At 36.5% G+C, this 23,407-nt stretch overlaps 1 protein-coding gene across 1 annotated transcript in view; it reads left to right on the top strand.

Moving 5' to 3' along the window:
* NALCN (sodium leak channel, non-selective) overlaps positions 1-23,407 on the top strand; it is a 253,524-nt gene that overhangs the window by 137,725 nt on the left and 92,392 nt on the right. The window contains exons 12-15 of the mRNA XM_067289696.1: positions 2,422-2,589; positions 8,158-8,349; positions 16,219-16,356; positions 20,456-20,530. Coding sequence (XP_067145797.1) covers positions 2,422-2,589; positions 8,158-8,349; positions 16,219-16,356; positions 20,456-20,530 — 573 coding nt within the window. The remainder of the gene's footprint in view (positions 1-2,421; positions 2,590-8,157; positions 8,350-16,218; positions 16,357-20,455; positions 20,531-23,407) is intronic.

Raw genomic sequence — 23,407 nt, 5'->3', positions numbered from 1 at the left:
TCTGTGAAGCCTTTTTCCTCTCCATGCTGAAGGAAAGAGCGAGTGCAATGTCAAATCTAGTAGTAAGGGAAATTCTAGACATCTATGCCCTTGATCCCACTGATCCTGCTCGGAAGAATTCCCTTCTAAGGTTTCCCAATAGCTTGATAACCTTTCAAGTACCAAAAGCTCGATAACATTTCAAGTAAGCCACAGTTACACAGAAAAACAACTGGATCTGTCATTGTTGGATGTTGGCTGAAACTGAGCTCTGTCTCTGCAAAAAATGTTAAAGAGATACTGGCAAAAATTAATGTTGCTAAAGTCAGCATTACTACATGCAACTTCCAGGTGACTGAACGGTAGCCAACAGAGAAGCAATCCATTCCTGGTGGCTCCTCTTTTGCCTCTCTTGGCTCCTATCCTCATTTCTTTATGCAGGGTGAGAACAAACAGATGTTTTGCCAAAAGGAAATTGGCAATCTGGTGGACAACAGCTGCCCAAGTATTATACCTGTGCAAATATGTTATTGCTTTTTTACATAAGTTTGCCTTCCCCCTGTCTCTGCAGCAATGAAAGGAGTGATTTCAGCATAAAAATCTGTAAAAATTGTATTACATTTCACACCTAACAAAAAGTTCTAGTCAGATATTCTGAATCTTCTTCCCTAATTAATTACAAGGAAGGAAAAAAATACAAGCTCTGTCAGCAGGAAGACAGGTGTATAAATGTAATCAGATGTTATGCAAACCATTTGATACATTTTTAAGTGTTAGTGGTTTGAATTCCTTTGACAAGCATGTAAAATGCAAATGATCCTGCCCACACATTTTTAGAATAAATTAAAATACACTTAACATCGTATTTGTTAATCTGGTCCCTAATGGGAAGCCTATGTACTCTGAAGCGTATGTGTATATTTTAAATAGCATTGTTATTCCACCTGCTCTGAAATTGAATTCCAGCTGCTTCCTACCCCCATTCCATTTTTCCTAGTTCACCCTCAAAATCTTTTAGAACGTAATTAGATATGTTTTCTTTTAAAAATGAGCTTTCCTTTTAAAATTTGAGATAAACTATTTTTCTTGTGTTTCAAATGGAGGTTTTCATGTAATGTAGTAGTTTCTTCAAGTTTGGCTCATTGTTCTCATTGATCTCTTCAAACTATAAAAACAAGGGCTGAAAAACTGGCTAAATATGTTTGAGAATATAAGCATGAAAGTATTCATACAGTATGTACATGGGTGTGTGCATATATAACATCACAGAAATATTTCTTAGTATTTCTTTCCTAATTTAAACAATTTTTGAGTGCTATGAAGCATTTTGCTTTGATTTAGTCATTTAGAGGACATTTGAAGCCTGATTACTCTTTTGCATGCCTTGAGGAAGAAATAGGAGTGTATCTGGTAGCACTGCTCATAAATAGCCATGTGGACCAGAGGAAAGAACGTAGGACAAGAACATAGGACATAAACACTTCAGTGTTTAATTTACATCTCCACTCTTGCTTCTGACAGTCCTCTACACACAAAATATGTAAAATACTATTTAGCTGTCTCACAAAACCCCTCTTTGATATTGGTAAATATAATTATATTTTTGATGGATTGTAGAGTTTAAATCTTAAATAACTTAAGTACTTAGGCAAAGTCTCCGAGATTGCCAGTGTCAGATTCAGGATTAAAATCATCATCTCTGTTATCTCCTGCCAAGTCCAGTAGACTTTACAGCCCGCAGTTAATTAATATCTCCATCTTTCAGCTTTGCATTCTGTAAAAGTAAGGCTTTACCTTAGAGGAGTTTGGGGCTGTGCTTTGTTAAAATTTGCACAGTGCTTTAAAAGTCTTAGTTTTATATAAACATCACTTATTGTTATGTCTCTTGAAAACTTAGAGTGTCAGATTGTTCAATTGCTAGTATGACTAGGACCATCTATCGACTATTTGAAAACAGAAACTGGATTAAGAATTTGTCTGGTTTTGTTGGCGCATTAGACCAAATTAGTTAAAGGAATACTAAATATGTGGTTTGTCATAGTTGATTATCATAAGTTGTTTTTACAATAATAAATAATTCTAATGATTATGTATAAATATCTGTATTTACAGAAAGCTTTCAAGACATTAGATTATCATTTCTTTAAAGTGTTCTGTAAACTTAAAAATCCATTTCTGTTCTATAATTGTTTTCATAGTTTGCCAAGGAACAAATAAACACCATGTAATCACAAAAATCAGGAAAAAGAAAAAATTACATGTTTTCTCCTACACAAATCTATTATTCATTGTTTGTTCTGTTTATAGGATCAGTGTTTTTGCTTAATATTATGGAGATCCTTATTTTTGCTGTACAAAATCTTGATAAACATCATGACATAGAAACTTGCAATTTAACTTATTGATTTGAACCCATCTTTCTTCTTTTATATATTCTTCTAGGTTGCTTTTACAGTTCTGTTTGATTTAGAAGCTCTCTTGAAGATCTGGTGTTTGGGTTTCACGGGATACATTAGCTCATCTCTTCACAAGTTTGAGTTGCTGCTTGTAATTGGAACCACTCTTCATATTTATCCAGACCTCTATCACTCTCAGTTTACATATTTTCAGGTATGATTAGCTTATTTTTACATTTTACCCTAAATACTCCAAATAGCCACTGAAAGCATTACTGTTGTACATATTTCACTCTAATTTACTTCTAGTCTCAGACTGCTGATATTCTCACTCTAGCGACTCATTTTGAGAATGCTTTTAAAATTATAGCAAATCCAATAAGTCTATTCTTAAATACCCTTCTCGGGTGGATTTACAGAAATAGTATTCTTTCTAATTACGCTTAGAAGTCCCCCACTCTTCTGTTTTCCATAATTCCCATTTCTGTCTGAAGTTACACTGTTCAGTAGGTTGTGGACTAGTTTAGTCATGGGCCTTCATTCAGCCTTGCCTTGCATTTAGCTGTTTACAGCCTCACCTTCCATGGGCTCCACCACTGCTTTCCTGGTTTCCGCCTGGAGGCCTCAGTGCACTTGCTATTGCTCCTGAATATCTTAATTTCTGTGGCAGTCACATCCCTAACTAAGGAGAGTCTCCAGTCCAGTTATTGTGGATCTTCTGAAATCATTTCACTAAAGTCATCTTAGAGTTTGTTTTTATAGTGCTCCAAGTGTTCCTAATCAAGAGAAAAAGTGTATTTATTGAGGGTCTTCCTAAGTTTTCTCTTTAGAGATGAGCGGGCGGAGAGACAAAGAGACACTGATTCATTCTGATTTCTAATTTTTCCTCTCTCAATCAGTCCAACCAATTCCCTGTTCTTCCTCCATGAAATGCTTAGGGTTGCTCCAGCTGTGGGAGAAAGCACTGAGATTCATTACAGTGTTGCCTGTCTTCAAAAAGTCATTAACTAATAAATTAGACAAGGGAAAGCTGCCATGTATGCTGACTTGACAAATGAGAATTGCAAGTTAATACTGTTTAGATACTTCACTTTTTTGGTGGGTTCTGGGAATTGTTGTTTACAGTAAGTTAAACACTGATCCTTCGAGTGGCCAGAATATCTTCATGGTACTTCCAGTTATAGTTGTTTCAAATACAGGTTTGTTTTTCTTAAAAAAAAAAAAAAAAAAAAAAAAACAACTAAGGATTCATATCCATCTATTATTTAGCAATGGATTGAAGTGGTGAATAATTAATAATAAGTAAGGACAAATAATAAATGGCCTGACAGAATCCTGTAGATAAACATGTTTAGCTGTAATGGCACATATTATAATCAAGTGAGAAGGGGGTGAAATATGATGGCCTTTTCAAACTCCTGCAAATCATATCCTGTATTATCTCTACATGTTCCTACAAACCAGGTCAAGAAACCCTTCAGTACTACAAAATCTATTTTGTTCTCTCAGCTGGTGCCATATGGAGGCTTTTAGGTGGTTATACCTTTGATTTTGCTGTCCAAATGTGTAAAATGTTGTTATTCAGTGTGGCATGATGTTCCTAACATCCAAGAAAGGATGCTGTATCAAAAGCATACCATTGCATTCTTATGCCAAAAGCAAACAGGAATGCTAACTGGGAGCTCTCAATGGTGACCGTTAGCAACCTAGTTAACAAATTGGTAGAATATTTATTAGTGCAGATTCCACTAATATCTGGTTATTTTTTTCCAGGCAGTTTAAGTATAAATTATGAACACATTAGACTAAATAAGTAAGATCATCACTAACTCATAGGATTGAAAGTGTAATTAAGATGTAGCCAGATGCTGATAATAAAGTATATATTTTTAATGTATTTAATTAGGTTTCCCAGTTTAAAAAAAAGCACTTGCTGTTCTGACAGAAAATATCAGGATGTGATTTTTTCACAATATATGTCTGTAAGAGATATACAGTTTGCAAACAGAAACACCTGCTCCACTGAAAGATTTGCGTTGCATTTTTCAATCCAAATTCTCTAAGAAGCAAATGACAGTAAGGCTGGAAAATCCTTCACCTTTGATGTCAGTGTGTAAGGGAGGCACACACCGTATTCCCCAGCAATTAAGCTTCTGGGCAAGCTAGATAACACATTTTCAAATCAACCAAGGTCAAAAAGTCTTGCTCACATGGGTACATCTGTAGGTTAGGCAGATCTCCAGGCCTTTAGATATTAATGATGACAGGTTAAATGTGTTCCTTGTCAGCCAACAAAACTGATTACTGAAAACAGAAGTTCTATTTGACACATTCCAGGATAGTAAGCAGAAGTACTTTTTGCTTCTCTGGTCTTCCTATGTATATATTTCAGTCTGCATTATTTATTAGTCTTAATCATTACTTTTGCCAACACATCATTCACTCTTCACTACATTGGCTACTGTCCGCCCTCCCACCTATCTTCTTTGCATTCACTGTTCATTCATTCAAAGCAATTTGCAAAGCACTCTGTGCAAGAAAACATCTATAAACTACAGTAAAGCACCGTTCCATGGCTGTAATCTATAGGCCCCGAAATCAGTGGAGAAATGACAGAATTTGCATATTTTAGCAGAGGCCTGTAATAAATTTACGTAGCAGGAAGAAAGTTCAACAGAATTTGACATTTGGTGGTTTGAAGAGACAGTATAGTACTCTTGACTGGGAAAAGTTACTGAATCATTTTTTGAATAAATATCATCACCCTAAGAGATGCAGCCATTATTTGTAACAAAGCTGTGGTTTCTCTTTTGTAGTTTTCATTTTGATTTGGTTTGCAAAATATTTTTATATTTAATCCAAATAGGGCACTTTCTACATCTTTTAAATTTAATACAATTTGCAGTCCAATTACATGGAATGGATAAATGTTCATTACAGTGTACTTTTGCTAGATTTAATTTGTCTCCTAATGAAAACAAATGAAACAGCAAATAGTATCAATAAGATTAGTGTGTTGCTTAAAGGTCAGTTAAACCTCCCAAAAGGAAAGGGAAAAAGTAACGCGTGCAATACAGTTTGTCTAAAACACGACTCAGAAGACCAACTTTTATGAAATCTTCACCGCACTGGAGTCAGTGTTGACACTAGTATTGATGGGAACAGAGCTAGCAGTCACACTGCAGGTAGATCTTGTATGTAAGAAGGCACCATGTTTGCGCTTTCATTCTTCATAGTACCTGAAAGTTTCACTAATCTCACAGTCTGTCGTTGTCTTGGTAACTAGTGTCACATACACACATTATATGTAATGTGATCACAGTGCCCTGAACGAGTGTGAGAGAAAAGACTTCATCTTGCCTTTTTCTAATGATCTGGAAGTTAAGCTGTCTAGTGTAACCTCTCTATCTAGGTCCCTTTTATAACCTGTGAAGGCAGATAGGCACTTCCAAAGCATGACTTATCCCATCCCACGCTAGGGTTTGGGTATGTTTGGAATTAATTGCTCTCTGTTGTTGACTTTCTCTCTCTCCCCTTTGAAAGTAGGGCCCAGATGACTAGCTTTTGCTGGGCACCTGACTGTTAGATAGATGAGATGAATTTCATGCAAAATACAAGGTGTACATTCTTAGCAATATATAAGGTACAGTGAAGCCTTTCTGTGAACAACTAACATATCATTCTCTCAACCTATTTTCTCTCCAAAAGCAACACAGTAATTGTATTGGACTTGTACACATGGTCAGCCTATAATTGCACTGTAATTCCTACCTTTCAGTTTCAATATGATCTTCATGGAAATAAAAGATGTACCCTGGGCTACAGAATCCTTTTCTTTGTAAGAACTGCAGAATATCATTTGCCCCATATGCTCCTGCGAGTTGTCTCCAGCAACTGCTGTCGCTGCCACTGCCTCTGTTGATGATGATGTTCCTGGCACTGTTTCTGGCAGCACCACTGTCAGGAATAGGAGGATCAGCAGCTTTAACAAAGGTAGACTCAGCAGTAGCAGCACCTGCAGCAGTCACAAAGGTGGTGGCATGAGCAGCAAGTGGGTCAGGATACTAGGTAAGGCCTCAGCAGAGTTTGTCACACTCTTGCAATTCTGCTGCCACTGTAAATACTGAGAGGTGTAAAATATATCACTGGCACACAGATGCTATTTCCTGTTGAGAAATGTCACCAAATTTTTCCTTTTTTGTGCATAGGATGAAATAGCAACATACATTTCATTATCTAACTTGCTAGGTTATGCTGTACACAATGCCAAGCAATTTGTGCTGATTTCCCTTTGGGTCACTGAATTGGAAAGATGACCTGTGGAAGAACAGTTGGCAGTTCTTTATGCAAATATGTAACCTGATGTTACAGATAACATAGAATCATAGAAAAATTTAGGTTGTAAGTGGCCTTTTAAAGTTATCTAGTCCAGCCTCCTGCTCAAAGCAGGCTTTCTTCAAAGACGGCTCAGGACTTTGTCCAGTTGAAATAAGTAAGAATTTTTAACAGTGATGATGATCAACCTTTGGAGTGGTTTACCTAGCACTACAATAGATTCTCAGTTGCTAAATCAGGACTGATCTGTTTAAAAAAATGTGTGTTTTATCTCAAAGAGAAGCTGTGGGCTAGCTGCAGAATGAAAAAGTGAGACTCAACAGTGGCCTATATTACTCAGGTTGGATTGACAAAATGATCATAATAGTCCTGTCACTAATTTGTTGCATCCAAGTTACAGAATAAGTTGCTTGAATTCCCAGTTTCCTATGCTCAAAACCTTGGTATGGACAAAAGGACCACACCTTATATTCCAAGCCATACTTTCATTGTTACTAGTCTAATTAAGTCCCACATTCCAATTGAAGGGTACAGTTATTCCAGTTACAATGATACTAACACAGTTCAAATTATACACAGTCAAAATGATATACATACTTCATCATATCTGTGCTTTGCCTGGTGTTTTGCTCACTCTTCCTCTATCCCTCTGGGTCCTAATGTACAGTGATTCAGTTGGGGTGGATATGGTGAGTCATCAGTGTCCCAAATCCTTAACCAGGAAAAGTCTGATGTTGATGGTTTCTTCCTCCTCACGGGTCTGCTTGAGGTCATTCTTATATATTTGGTAACATGCTGTAAAAATTGGTCTTTCTTCATTGGTCTGTAATTCTATGTTGCATCATCCAAATTTACTTTTTATGAGGTGTTTTGTATGTCGTTGTTCCCTTTGTTTCCTCTAAAACCAGCTGCACTCCTATGATGACCATTGGTCATTGGTGAGTTGTTTATAGCCATGGAGCCTTCAGGATCATCCTGCGCCTCTACTCTCAAGACCTCTGCTATCATCCCATGCCTGTACTCCTCACTGCTGCATTTTATTAAAGTGTCATAGATAGTTCATTCTATGCAAAATTACTACTTGTTATTACTATCTGTTTGTACAAAATATGTACATAACAATAAGCATTACACAATACAATTGTAAAAAGCTAAGCAAAAAGCTAAAACTAAGCAGGTTAATAGTTACCTGGTCAGTACATAACTGCTGTTACAAGCTTATACAAATCTCTAGACAGACTAAGATAAGACAAAGTGTGACAGGTCCTAGGGGCTTATGTTCTTAACCTAACACACAATGTCTGGCCTGTTACAAGCAATGGCAATATGATATTTACTGGGCTACAAGACTACAAGTCCCTTCTTGGTCTTGAAGTCTCTGAGCCTGATGTTGCTGAGTATAATAACTGAAACAATTAATACATTTGTATTTTCTCTTTCTTTGCAGGTTCTTAGAGTAGTTCGACTTATAAAGATTTCTCCTGCTTTGGAGGATTTTGTGTATAAGATATTTGGACCAGGAAAAAAACTTGGGAGTTTGGTGGTATTTACTGCCAGCCTTTTAATTGTAATGTCAGCAATCAGTTTACAAATGTTCTGCTTTGTGGAAGAACTGGATAGATTTACAACCTTTCCACGGGCAAGTATAAGCAGCACTGATTACTTCTTGCTTGTTATTATTTTCTCATTACTAATATATCATACTTGTTATTATATTACCAGTCTTACTTTCCTTCTAAGAACCATGAAGCAGAATCAACTTATGCGGAGATAAAAGAATTGTATTTTCTGGGTATGTTAGTCTTTCTGTCTGCCTTCAGTAGTGAAGTTTGGCTTAGGCTGCAATAGGTGTTCTATTTCTGTTGTTGAGGGAATACAGAGAAATTATATTTACACACACTGATGGTGATACAAAAAACATATGGTTTAACAGTAGTCTAGCACGCTACAAAAAGAGGGTTCATGTGCACAACAATGAATAATAGCCTCAAAATGTATATAAAACACACCTACACATGATTTACATCTTCATATTATGAAAATGGTTGTTCTTGTTTTGTACAGGAATGCCCATTTTGCACAGAATTATAAAACCTGTCTGCATTGACAAAATAAGTATTTGCCTTTTGGGCATAAATAATGGATATTTATGGACATTACATTAAATCTGAACAGAACATTGAAAATCAGTGGAAATTGGAGCTAATGTATTTACTGAAGCACACTGTTTTGAATGAAAATACTGCCATTTCTTTAATAATATATTAGACTGAGTGTACTTGGATTGGTTCCAGTCACAGTTTATTTGTTTCTCTCATCCCAGCTTGGTTATCCACTGTATCTGTTTTAGTGAAAGCACGTTGGTTGGAACAATTAAATAAGAATGAGTAAGACAGCCTCAGGGGTCATGCATTTAACAAACAAAATGACTAGGCAACAATTTGTAATTATCAACCTGGATTTGATGCATGGGATGCTAGCCATCAAATCTAAGACAAAAAAAAACCTACCCACAGGGAATAATATAATGCCATGCTTTCTATTATAGAAAAACAGTCAGTAGGATCATTAAGAATTCAATGCAATTCTTTTCTGAAAGCTGAAGAAAGAAAAAAAGAATATAACTCAAGTTTTTTCTTACAAAATCAGGCCTTTGTCTGTAAATTGAATGATACTACCACTGTGCTGTGGTATCCCAATATGGATCCCACGGGATCCAAATCCCATGTATAATTTATGAAACAAACTTTCAACTGCAAAAGTTTGAAATTATCATGGAATTTGTCTTTGGAATTAGTTTGTTACTTATGCAAAATGGCAATGACAGTTCTGAAAGAATTATATAATTAAAATAAGACAGATACACAACATCTTTCAGATTTTAACTAGATGAATACCAGTAATGATCTGAGAAAGATCAACTTGCAGTAAAACGTTGCTGAGATACATCAAGATGCTAGTAAACTTTTATTTTGGATGTTTCAGTGTGCATTAGGCCTCAGTAAGTATTTTTCTCATATTGAATTTTAGCAGCTATATCTACATATTGAAATATATGCATGAATTTGCAGAAAATATTTCATCCAGCAAATTATACAGTTGTTTAAACAGGGAATATCCAGAGTTGTTTTCTACTTTCTGATTTGTTTTTTAGAAAAATACAAGACCTTTTATCAACAGGAAGGGAGCATTCCAGTAATACTGAATTGAAATATTTTTAATACTTTTTATATGATAGCTGGAATTAATAGCCTCTTCTTATTTTTTAGTCATTATTTATTTGTATACATATTCACTTAGTCATAAGTGGTTCAAAGTATAATTTACAGCATGTGTTTTCCTTTTGTAGTTTTCTAATGAAGCAACTCTTAATAAGCTAATAAAGTCAGTGAAAACTTTGTACTCAGAAATTTTGATAGGACAATGTCCATCTAAAGTGTGTCTTTCTAGCAAAGGCTGGGGGATTTCCACTAATGCTGTCGCCTCTGAATAAAGACCACTGAACCAGTTTATAATAAGACAATTATAAAATGTGTGCTTTTGGGTTTGCATGCAATGTATTATTTTCAAAACATGACTGAACAAACACTGGCATTACTATATAATGTAGGTGATATGAGGATGTCTGCATCAGAAGAATTTGGTACTGTAGATTTTTAGGGGCTTATCCCCAAACCAGAATGAAGCTACAACGGCAGGCACTGTTTGTTCCTGTGGACTTTTTGCAGTTCTAAATATGCTGAGGACTTACTTACACTAAGAAAAATGGTCACACTCGAAGCTAAATTTTGAGGTTGTTCATTAAAGTGCCTTCAACACTGAAACAGACAAAACATGAAATCATTTTGAAACCATAAATGCCTTACAAGAAGGCACAGTATGGGAACAAGTAGACCTCCTTCTTTCACTAACGCCTATAAATTGCATGTTTTCACATGGTTTCTTGACAACAGTCAATAGGCACAAGCTCAGTGTTGCTATGGTTACAAATTTCGCTGTTCTTCTTTTGACCATTGCAACTTTCCAAATAGACTGGCTTTATCTCTAATACTAAGTATAAAAATATAGATGTTTGCTATACTTTTTTTAACCGATCTGCTATCTCTATTTTTGCCTGCACATGTTGAGCCCTGAGAAAAACAGGGGATAGCTGAGCTCCAGACACAAAATAAAGGAGAAATGAGAGAGTTCTGTTCAAAGGCATCAGTGGAAGATAGTTGCTAAGAAATTTAAAGATTCACCATATGGGAATCAAAATATATTGTTAGTGTCTCCCACTTCCATGCCCCTTAAAAACACAGTTTCTCCTGTGATGTGGAGCCATATATTGACTAGTCAGTGTCTCAGATAAATTACAAAGCTAGGAGCGCTGCTATTCTTTTAAATGGGTCAACACAAAATGAAATCCAGGCCCATCTGATGCCAATGGGATTTTTGCTGTTGACATCAGTCAATATCAGAATCTACTGTCTTCAGTAGAATCGGGACTTCCCTTTCAGTTTTGAACTTGGAGGAGGCTCAAATTATGATATGTTAGTTCAAAATAATCATCATCTGTTAGAAAAACTGAACAGTATAGTCTTAATTCTTTGATGCAGTTTCAGTCTGAGTCCTACTGACACATTTTTACAGGACAGCTATTCTGCTCCCAGTGGGCTCTCATTAGTATGTTAAGAAAAAATAAAAGTTCAACATAAGTAGAAAAAAATGCAAGCATTTCACAGTGTTGGCCTAAATCTTATTAACTTACTTTACAGAAATAATACCACTTATTATAGGGCTGCATTGATGAATAAGGCCTTCGGGATTTGGTCTGTAATATTTTATGAGCAAGCACCAGTTACAAGTCAAGTACATTACAAGTGAAAGTTTCCATACTTTTCGTGTAGTAATCATGTAGCAGCACCTCTGTGGATGGACAAGATATCAGAATTGTCACTCCTGCTGGTATATTTAACTGAACATTTGCCGATCATCTGCTTTCAAAAAAAAAAGTAGTTTGACTTTCATCATCAAAACAGCTAATTAAGTAATAGGGCATAAATACTCAAAGAAATTGACAGCCTTTTCTATAACATAAATTAATTCAGAAATTCACCATTTGCATAAATCTTTAAGTCTCATCTTCACAGATGTTGATTCTGTCAGCTAGATGGTTGCATTTCAAATTCATTTTAAAATAAACAGGGGGAAGCGTACCTTTCAACTAAAAATATCTTGCTCTGAAGGAGACTGCTGTGTACAAAACACAAACTCATTGTACACTGCCTTATTTTTTTCTTAAAACTAATGTTTTGTGGCATAGAGGACTTTAGTAGCATAAGAAAATATTTAAATTGTATTAAAGTGATATTTTATTAACTATGTGCATTATGGACAACTGTTTTAGATGGAAGATTAGATTTTTACTATGCTAAAGAGTGTCTTTTCTGAGTTAACATAGTGCTTGTAGTAATGAAGGATTCACAACACAATATTGGAGATATTTTTATACCTTGAAAAAATAATTAAAATTCATTGAAAAATAAATAAATAAACTAGAGTATGTGATTCAGAATAAAGGATGCTGCGCTGCTTCAATTATCCAGTCACCCAGGTGTTTCTAAAGCCAGCAGCAGGATGTATTATTTAATATAGTATCTACCTTCCTTTTTCTTTCAGCAGAGTATCACACCAGTGAGATATGACCCCCACTAGGTCCAGAGCTGCCCTGAGTACAGTGAAACAGTGATCTCCTCTTTTAGCTTTACCCCCCCCCTTGTGAAGGGAAGGTGAGAACTAGTGCTGTAGGCTGTACAGCATCGCTGTACACAGAGGGGATCGTTGTCTTCTTTGCCTGCAAGCACCACTGGCTGGTATAAAGGCAGCTGAATTTCCTGTTGTTTCACACACACTCCTCTGTCTACAGAAGGCCTCTCCTGAGCTAAAGTTCCCAGTGTTTCTTTCTCTGCATGTTTTGCAAGTGGAGGGACCTGAGGTATTTTACAGAGGAAGATAACACGTGGTGGTGTTCTGTCTTTTTTTTTTGTAGGACCCTCAGCACAATTTTTTGCAAGGAAATGTATCACTAGTAAGATGATGTAATTTTGCACTGTATAAGCTGTCTCTGTGTGTGGTTGTGGGGGGCAGTACTTCAAAGGGATCCTCTCCAGTCAGCAATATGCTAGTTAAGGCCAAGATTACAGGTAGGAGCATGCAAGTGAATGGTACTGTGCAAATTCCAGCATCCATGTTTAGACTTTCACGCAGACACATGAGGTAGCTAAGATTTTAGCTGACATAAAGGATTTACAGGAAGGTAGTTGTGAGCAGTTTTCTCCATTTGGGGCTGCTTCTGGGTTACAGTAGCCCTTGTTCTCTGTGGGATCTGTGTGTTCAAAGGAAAAGTCAGTACATTACCTTTGGTCAAGATGTTGCTGATATAGGAATTTAAGTCTTACACTTAACTTCATCCCCCAATGTGTGTGATCTCTTGAATGCTTTGATCTGTTTCATGTACTCCTTAGGTTTGCTCCTTATGAGTGATTTGGACTTGTAAGCTTAATCATCTCTGAAAATTTGATCACTGTTATTTCATTCTGAAAAGCAACTGTAAAAATAGCTCTGTCTTACTCAAACCTCTTGGTCTTAGTCTAACAGTGTGTTTGTACTTCCGCCTGCTTCAGAGAGTGCTACAGAACATAACAGTAATAAGAAAGTGAGCTGTATTTTGTGTTTTTTTTTTTTTTTTCTGTGAGAACCATCAGGAAAATTGTTTGCAAAGTTCATAATAGCTAAATGTGTGGGAGCCCCCAGGGAGAGTACAAATGCACAGTTCTTCCTCTGGACATCATCTAGAGACACCATGACCCAATTTTTATTATCTTAAAATTTGTGCTAGTTACAATGTACAGAGAAGAAAAAAACTTCAGTGCTAGGATCTTTTCCAGTGCTCAGTGAAAGAGGCCAGACATTGAGCTCAAGCACTGGCCTCCAGATACTGATGCTGCTTAATCTTTAACTTTCTTCCTGGCTCCAGCTAACTCTCTCCAAGACAATCCCAGAGCGCAGACAGGGCAATAGTTCTCTCCAACGGGGCACTACAAAAAGGTAATTTGGACAGCAAGACTGCACCAATTCTTATTGTTCCTGCCTTACCCACCCTACTACACCATCCCAGCAAGCTTTGCACTCACAGGCCCTCCTTTCAAATTTTAAGCACACAGCACACCCCCTTGATTTCATGATACAGAAACAGTAGTGTGGTGAGCTGTGCCACATCCTTCCCATGATTTCAGATAGTTGGAACCAACTTTCCCTCACCAAATAATAATGATGTGTTATAGCCACAGGAACACCACATAGGGTCTGGAGGAGGTGCAGGACCAAGTGCCATATAACATGCACATGAACAGCCTGCTGTAGAGTAAATTAGCCCTGAGCAGCATAATTCCACACTACTTACAGCGTGGGTGTAGTCTTAAGAGTCCTGTTTGCACCAGGAAGAACTGCTTGGAGAAAACATTGTTTTATTTGAAGAATTCAGCAAACTTGATAGGGAACTCAATAAAGCTATGTGTCTATAGTTAATATTAGAAATATAAACTTGAAGCTACACAGAGTTATTTATGCCTGCAGATTGGAAATTGAACTAGAAACTATGTTATTGTTCTACAAGGGCATAGACCAGTCTACATGTTTTTGACTTTTCCAGCATGCATTCGGGCTTAGGATAAGTTGATGCGAAGGGCTTTCTAGGTGCTGTTTCCTTATGGGTGTAACAAGAATGGTTCTCTTCTGTTTGTGCCAAGGGCATTATTGTGTTAATTTGCTGTTGCTTGGGGTGTCAGACACACTGAGCATAGATATAATATCTCTTCATCACTACAAGCTGCATCAACACTTTGAATTGGAGGAATCATATTAACAGGAAACTGTGTTGTTGACATCTTACTTCAGTTTCCAACACTTTTTCACTACCAACACTTGAAGGTTTTAAACTTCAGTATGATATCAGCTCTGATCCTTGCTATCTGGAAAGAAATTCATTTCTGATATCAAGCAAAAGCAAGAAAACTTGTGCAGCAGTTTGGCCATAGCTAAAGTTTTAGAACTATTGGGATCCATACACCACTTAGATACCAGTCAAACTTCTGTGACTAAGGCAGAGCACAGTCATCAGTGTCTAGGTATGATACACATTTCATGCTCGCACGTTTGTCATACTGAGTTCGATTCTGGTTTGTGCTGTAGTCTTTTGGGTGACATTAATTTCACCTACCTTTAGCCAGTTACCATGCAAACCTCTACATATATGCGTTTTGAGATGTCAGTGAAGAAGTGTAGACAGAAGGTGATTCATCTGACCTGTTTTAGATGTTTATGTTGAGATGTGACAAAAGTGCTTATATCTCTCAAATTACTATAAAGTAAGCTTTGAGCGAGTAGCTTAAATTCCAAAGCCTGTAATGGTTATGACTGCATTTGATCAGATGGATTCTACTCCTGGCTTGGGCTCTTTCTTCTTCCTGGTGATTCCCAGTTCCATGAGCAACCCCTCTGTAAAGTGCGACTGTCTCAGCTTTCTCCATAGAGCTCATTATGAGAGCCTAGGTCCCAGGGACTGCCTTTGGCCTCACCCAATTTTATCTCTCTGAGCCTGTTTCTAAATTGTGACCTGAAAATCATACCACATCGCCAGCATTCAGACTGGGTGAATGGATACTGGACATTGATCTCCTTCATAAATGGGTAACATTTTGGGTATATTATGAAAAAAATGGCAATAGATGGAATATATCTTCTGCTTTACAGGGCTCAAGTGCAGGTTTTGGGTTTAAAAGGCCTAGAACATCTAGGTTTTAGGCTTCATCTGGGTTCATATATTGCCTATCTCGAAAGACAGTGAGTTGAAACATTTCCTTTATTCCCTCTATTTTTGATACGCACTTCTGGTTTGAAGGGCTTTGAAAATGTTACAGAAACACTTCCACAAAGAATGCTACTTAATGTATCATGGAAGAATTTGACTGAATGAAACAGATGGAAGAACTGAGGCCATGCTTTATTTTTTGCTTAGCGTCACTTGTGAGATGCCTAGAATACTTTTGCTGTTAAAATGATGTAAATGTATGGTCTCATTTAATTATTACACTTAATTTTAGGCACATATATAGAGAGATAACACCCAAGAATAAGCATAATGACAGCACAGTATAACATTCAACACAATAAGCTGTAATGCTCAGGATATTTCTCCTATTTTATCAGCCCTGGAGGAAACCAGAGAGCACTTCATATGGGCTAATGGAGCTAGGACTATTTTTACAAGTTGCAGAATATTATATTTCAGTCAAAGGTTAAGTTTTTTACTTCTCCTCTTGCTCTGAAAATAGCATTTCACCTGACTTTAAAAGTTGAAATCCATTTATCTTTTAAGTTAAAAAAAAGTCTTCTGCTCTGTTAAATCAACTTGAGGCTTGTGGCTGTGAAACTATTTTAATATAATTCATGAATCTACTTCTTGCAGGCATTCATGTCAATGTTTCAGATTCTTACACAGGAAGGATGGGTAGATGTCATGGATCAGACACTGATTGCTGTAGGACATATGTGGGCACCAGTAGTTGCTATTTACTTCATACTTTATCATCTTTTTGCTACTCTGGTAAGTTTTGACTTGCAAATGTGCTATGCTTTTCTTTGTTTTGAATTAATGTCATAGCTCTTGCATTACTTATTTTACTCAGCTGGTTAAGCCTAATTGTGAAGCTCATTTTCAGCATAGAGGGCCTTAGGATTAGTTCTTTGATGTGTTACAATTTACTCTTCAGCCATGTGGCATAAGGTGGTGAGCCTTTGTTCGGGTCTGAGGTGTTCTTCATAAGATCCAATACTGTTAAACTGATACTCTAATTGTTAACTATCTTGTTCCTTCACAGTTCTGATGATTGCAGAGTGAAATAACTGCTTTTATTTATCTTGTAGAATCATGTCTTCTCAATCTCCATTGCATTATGTTTGCAGCTGTAATTGAAGTCAGAAGCGTAAAGCCTCAGGGTGCAAACTCCTAATTAGAAATCACTGCTTTCCTGTTGTCTGATGCAAAATCAACGCATGGGAAATATATCATGTAGCATATCAAGCAATAAAAGAATGAGAATTAATAAAGCAGTTCCTGCATGTACATGGAAATGGGGATTATATCTGAAAAAGATATTTTTCCTGTATGCATTTCAAAGGGGATGATTACATTTTTCTATAGAGAAAATGGTAAGGAAAACAGCTTTTTGGAAATCTTACATCAATTAGGGCTTGTTACTGTATGTATTTCAAATACCAAACTCAGAGAAAATGCCACAATTAGGGGAATGATCATTTTAGCTATCCCTAGTTCTCCCCTACTTTTGTTCATTTTGTATTTTGCATTTTACATTTTGTATTTTGCACTTATTCATATTTCCACTTTCTTCATTCCTTTTTCTTTCTTTGCTCAGTATTGGCTACTTATGTAAGGTACTAACTGTATTTATACAGTCTCTATCTGCCCCCAGCTTCCTTTTTTTACTTCGTAATATGTCCTGTTTCACTTGTAATGACCAAATGGTCAAATGACCAATTGTGGATGCAGCAGGCTCCTTCACATGGGCTAAAATTTTGTCTACTTAATAGAAGGACATTTGATTCTTTTAGAGATGCTTAGCCAAATTTAAAAAATAAGCCGAATAAATACACGTATCAACAGATGCATAGGACTTCTACTCTTCCGGCAAGGATCAGAAGATTCCTTGGGTCTGTAATAGCAATTTTTCACTCTAAAAAGATCTTCAAAGCTCCTGGGAAGTGGGGATGAAAAGCAAAAAGGAAGTGGATTTTGGTCATGGATTTGAAAACTGTTACTGGTTAGAGAATCTTGCTGCTGTTTTTCTGATACTTCGTGAAGAACATTGTTTGAACTGGAATCCATTTTTTTCTCATAAAACAACTCTGTTTTGAAAGAGTTGTGTAGGACTTCTCTGTTCACTTAACCCACTTATTTTGCCAGGAGCTGAGGTACCTCTTTGTACACCATCCTCAGTCCTTTTCCAGGGAATTCTCATTTAATTACATGGTCCTTGCATGGTCCTTGCTTTATTTCATAGATGTACACATTTCTTCTCATTCATGCAAATTGTACTTGTGTGAAGAAACCTTGCTGATAGAACTTTGCAGAGTTACCTGTCCCTATGAAGTTGTTAGCTTCAGTTTTGAGATTTTCCTCAGACCCTGGAAAGAAAAAGCTCTGTAGGACAGAGTTGTCTGGAGGCAAAAGAAGCTTAAAGAAAGAAAATAACATGAAATTGGTGAAGGAGCATGAAGACAGTTGGACTGCTACTGAAACCAAGAAAAGATCTAAGAATAAACAGCAGTAAATGAATAACAAGAATGAAGTCAAATGAAGGAATAACTTTCGTCAGCCAGAAGAAGGGGGAGGATTAGAATTGAGAAGTGATAATTGCAGGCATTTGGCAAAGGAGACTGTTGAGCTTTGGAAAGAAATGAATAGGTTTCACAATAGAAGGCAAAGAAAAGTTGAAGCTCAAAAAACAAAACCTCTTTTGGAAGTGAAGACTGTTATTAATCAAGATGGTAGTGCAGGAAGTTAAACAAATAATAAGTTTGGGTTTAACTGTTCTATTGTGGTAACTGCTGTATGGTTCTTGTTGATGTGAAAAGAGAGTTAATGAAAGTCTTGATGTGTCTTGATACATAGATTTGCACAAAGCAGCATGGTTGTAAGTGGTGATGTATTTAATGAGTACTATATTTCTTTTTAGCATGGAACAATACTTTCTTAACTAATGTGCTCCGAGCTGCAGGTAATAGAAAATGACAGACTATATAATGTGTCTGAAGAAGAAAATTACTGTAAATTACATTAAAATTCTAACAAAATGATAGCAAAACTGTTCACCAGTAATTAGTGATCAAAGTGCTTTGTGCCAGGGATTATGTATTTTATCAAAATTCTGTCTTGCTTTACCTTTCTGAAGGCCATCTTAACTTTCACAGTTCTTAGTAATCAGATCACTGATTGAGTGATGTGCATGAGGTACTGTTTAGGTACATGGCATATTTAGTAGGTCTTTTCTAATAGCTGCAGAAATTTTTAAATATTGCTAAAGCCAGTTTCCTCCTAAAAGAACATTCCTTTTTCTGAAGACTGACATTTTACAAATGCGTGGGTGAGAGTCCTTTCTTCATCTTTTTTACCTTCATAGTTGATGGAGAGAAAATGAATCCTGCTCTAAAATGAGATCCAGACACCCAGCTCAGACATCTGCATTTGAACAGATGAGTTCCAGACTGTCTGGTGTACTAAGCTATTTAAATTTCATCTTCCATATAGGTGGTGAATAATTTTCCAGTGTTTTTGAATGACAGATAAACTTACATTTCACTTACAGCAATGGTGAACAGATACTATGTCTGCTCTAGTTGAAAATCAATGAGGATTTGGACTACTGTCACTCCGTGGTGCAAGACCACGGAAATACTAAGCCTTGTAACTTTTGTAAAAGAGCTTAAATTCCTATTGATATCTGTAGGAAATTGGTGCTTACCTATAGGAGCTTAATATGTTTGTAGATATTTGCCTGTGTTAATTTAGAAAATGATGTTTATGTGCTTAAGTCAAATAGGATCGGATTTGCAAACATATTTAAATAACTAGGAATGCAGGAAAGGCGTTGGGTGCTTACATCACTTCTGTGCTATCTTTTGTACTGCCAAAGTATTTGTTACAAGGGAGGATGAAGGAGTTTCCACTGATACCTTCGTTCAGGATTTCTGTTGCAGGGTATGGTCTTTGTTTTAGGTGTTCTTCTCAAACTGCATCTGTGATGTGCCTTGGTCCCCAGGGACTAAAACCTTGGCAGTTACAGCTGTAAAACAAAGTGTGTACACATTTGCTGCCTTAAGATGTAAGCAGTTTGAGGCGATATACTAAGTGGCGGTATCCTCCCTTGCCTGCCTCCTAGTTTTCCTAGTTCTGTCTCCTTCTCAGCTCTGTCAGTCATGTTTTCAGCTTATTTGGCCTCTGGACAATACCTCTACACAAGGAAAATATAACAACTTTCTCATATACACATTTTTTTCCTGGGATTCTTCCTGCTAAAGCTATATCTACACAAAATTTAATGTAGAGTAAACGAAGCTGTGAATGTACAGTGCTATAGCTGCTCTGCATCTATCTCCTGCACTGTGGCTCCTGATGCACTCAAATAGTAAGGTAGCTTACTTCTCTTTAAAGTGAAATTAGCTACTCTGCACAGAGGCACTCCAGGCATTAAGCAAGTCCATAAAGTAAATTGGTGTCAGGTGGGCTCTGTGCTAAAAATTCGCACCTTAATTACCAAGTAACTTAGCCTTAAGAGCTATTTTAGGATTCTGCTCTGTGTTTCATATTTTTATATCTCTGATGAATTTAACTTCCTTTTCCTGTGAAATACATTTTGGGTGTATTGTTAAGCATACAAAATGCATTGGTCATGAAACATAGAATTGCATTTTTTTAAATTCATATAGTAACTGTATGATAGGCTAAAAACAATTTATTACTTACAAAATGGCTCTCGGGCATATAGTAGCATGCAATATTAGTTCAACAGATATCAAAGGCAATACTCCTACTTACATCAGAGGCCCTCATTTTTTCCATGGCATTTAATAGTACTTCTTAAGAAAAATCAGGCAAGCTTTAAAAATAATTTACAATTGTTTTGTAGATTCTACTCAGCTTGTTTGTTGCTGTTATTTTGGACAACTTGGAACTCGATGAAGATCTAAAGAAACTTAAACAAGTAAGTACATATTTTTATTGTGCTTGAAAATGTTTTCAATAAAGTATGACTGTACTGGTGTTCTTGTAAGGAGACATCTTCATGAAAATGAACAAAACAGGAGACGTTGAAGAGAATGGCAGTACTTTGTTAGATAGTTGAACGTCACACTGTATTAGAAATTAAAAGATTACAAAAGAGATTTACAAATTGGTTTAAATGTTCAGTGAAAGTCAGTTTAGATAGTCATGTAATTAAAATAATTTAATAATCATGGCTAGGTAATCTTTTTGATCGCTGTCTGTCAATAATTTATTTATTGACAAACAAAGTGTTGTTTGGCTTGTTTTCATATTCAGGAAGGCACTATCGTGTGACTGTTGTGCTACAGCCTAAATAGTTACAGGTCTGTGTTTACACTGCAGCATGAAAAGCATGTAGAAATGTAGTGTTCTTCCTTCGCCATGTCAGTCCTGAGTAGGATGTGAAGCACCAGAGACCCATTTCTGTTGAGAGTAAACTTTTGTAGTGTGTAACTCCCATAGCCTCTCATAAGTGAAATTAATTAAAAGTCTCTGACTTAGAGGAAGGCAGACAATCTTCCTGACCGTAGGCACCACATGTTAAAATGCCATGAGCCACACAGTAGGCCTGCCACAGGGGAGTGTACTGGCAAGGGTCCACAGACAGGAGGCTGAACTGAATTGCTAGCTGAGTCCTAAGGACACTGGACAAAGTTAACTTGCTCTGTTGACACTCCAGATTTAGGGATTCAGATTATCTAGAAACCTGTGTCTCATGCTTGAACCCCACAGTGACAATCACTTAAGATAAATGGAGCTAGAGAGCTCATGTTGGCCGTTCTGACCTTGTGGGCAAACCACCAGAAAGGGAGGTGTCAGTGTGTGTTACATAAATACACAGATGTGATTTAATGTACGCAAAGAAGAGCAAAATCCTCAACATTTACCTATTTCATGCACAAAATAGCAAATTGAGATCTTACTGTGTGGGAACTTCTTTTGTAATATTCAGTTTATAGCCTTCTTTCACTCATCATTTATTGTTTTTGTTCATCTTTCCATCAGCATTTGGTGTAGAGCTATGTTCTTTCACTTTCTGAAAAATAATCTCCCAGATAGTTTAGTTATTTTGTATTGAGTTATTACAGTGGAGCTAATGTGCCAAATTACCTCTAACATACTTTCCTTTTTTGTATTATTTTTCTTTTAGTCTCAAAACTGAAGTGATGTGTTTATAGATTTATTACATTTGTGTTATGTGTGCTACTTTTCTACAAACTTCTCATTGGTCTAAGAACATTAATTGTGGATTTAGAGATTATATGTTTCACATATTCTCACTGAATATGTGGCATGTGTCAAACTAATATTGCCTCTGCATCTTCTCTTGCTTCAAGGCACTAACAAATAATAACATTATATAGATACTTTAAGATCTTCTTTATAGAATTCAATATTGCTTTTCCTGTTTCAGTATTATATATCAGTACTGAATTGCAAATTTGAAGTAAAACAGCAAGCTTTTTCTGGCAGAAAGAAATATAAATACTGGGTTTCAATTAATCAGCTCACATATGTGAAATGAGAGATCTTATAGTTGATTCTGGGATGGTCAGTCTTCAGTATGCAAATTGAGTAAACCAAATCAAGTTTATCCATTTTTTCTCCTTATCAGTCTTAAGAAATAAAATGATCTGAAATCAGAATGACTCAGATGTAGAGTAAGCAATGTCATATCATACTGATAATCTTGCAACAAAATGTCTGCATGAGTTAGTAGTATAAATCAACTTTCTAAAGTGAAGAGCTTAAGATTTGAAATCCTGTGGCTTTTCTGTGAAACTTAGTTTCTTCAATTCATAAACCAAACCAAAATTCTACACTTTTGTTCATGAAATGGCAGTAGTAGGACTTTGTGTTTTGGAAAGACACCTCTGGAACTGCTGGACAAAAAGCAGTGATGAGAAGCCAGGACTTGCACTGTGCCACTACATGAGCCTGAAATCTGGTTAGCTCTGTAGGAAGCCTGTCTCCGTTATAGCAGACACTCAGGGTAGAGTATGAGAAGTAGAGCACACACAAGTAAAAGACATAAATTGAATAAAATATATATGTCCCTAAATTTCATAGCTCTGAGACTGGGAGCAGTATAACTACATATGTGTGGTGCTGGGCCAGAGTAAAACAGCTGCCTACATGACCAGACCTTCTAGCTACCATGCAGTGCAGCACCATGATTACACTGATAGTATGTTTCCATGACCCAAGCTGGTGTCTCCACAAGAGGACTGCACTTTGCCACATGGACATACCAGTTTGGTTGACTCTGCCTTGATGGTATATGCATTGTACACCATTACAACATACTGTGTAGACATGTCCAAGATAGCTAAACTGCTTTCGAAAACATGATGCTGGTTCACCTGTATTTATGTTTTTGAAATGTTTCTCTATACTTTAAACAGCAGCCTCTCTTCAGAGACCATTACTCAGCACTATTGAATGTTTTCCTTTCTGATATTTTATCCAAACTAATTAATGTTATACAAAGAGTTGCTTGTTTTAAAAATACTTATGGTGAAAGCAGGTAAGAAATTGGTTCTTGGAACTGAATCATATGGAATGGTGGGAATGATTGTAGAACTGATTGACTCAAACAGAAAAGGTTTCCTGTGGGATAAATGTGATGGTATCACTGGCTCGATGCTGATAGTGACTGTACACAATTATACTGAGTTATTGGTTGTCTTATCTCAGATGATAAAATAGGAAGAGTTTTTAATTCAATGGTATTTTGAATATTCCAGTAAAAATGTACTAAAAGATGGAGGAATACTGTGAGATAATTGCTATGTTTTAATCAAGACCATTTCTG

Source organism: Apteryx mantelli, chromosome 1 (genome assembly GCF_036417845.1).
Source record: "Apteryx mantelli isolate bAptMan1 chromosome 1, bAptMan1.hap1, whole genome shotgun sequence".
Taxonomy (NCBI): domain Eukaryota; kingdom Metazoa; phylum Chordata; class Aves; order Apterygiformes; family Apterygidae; genus Apteryx; species Apteryx mantelli.
The sequence above is the reverse complement of the archived record's forward strand: the minus strand, read 5'-3'. Positions and strand labels throughout refer to the sequence as shown.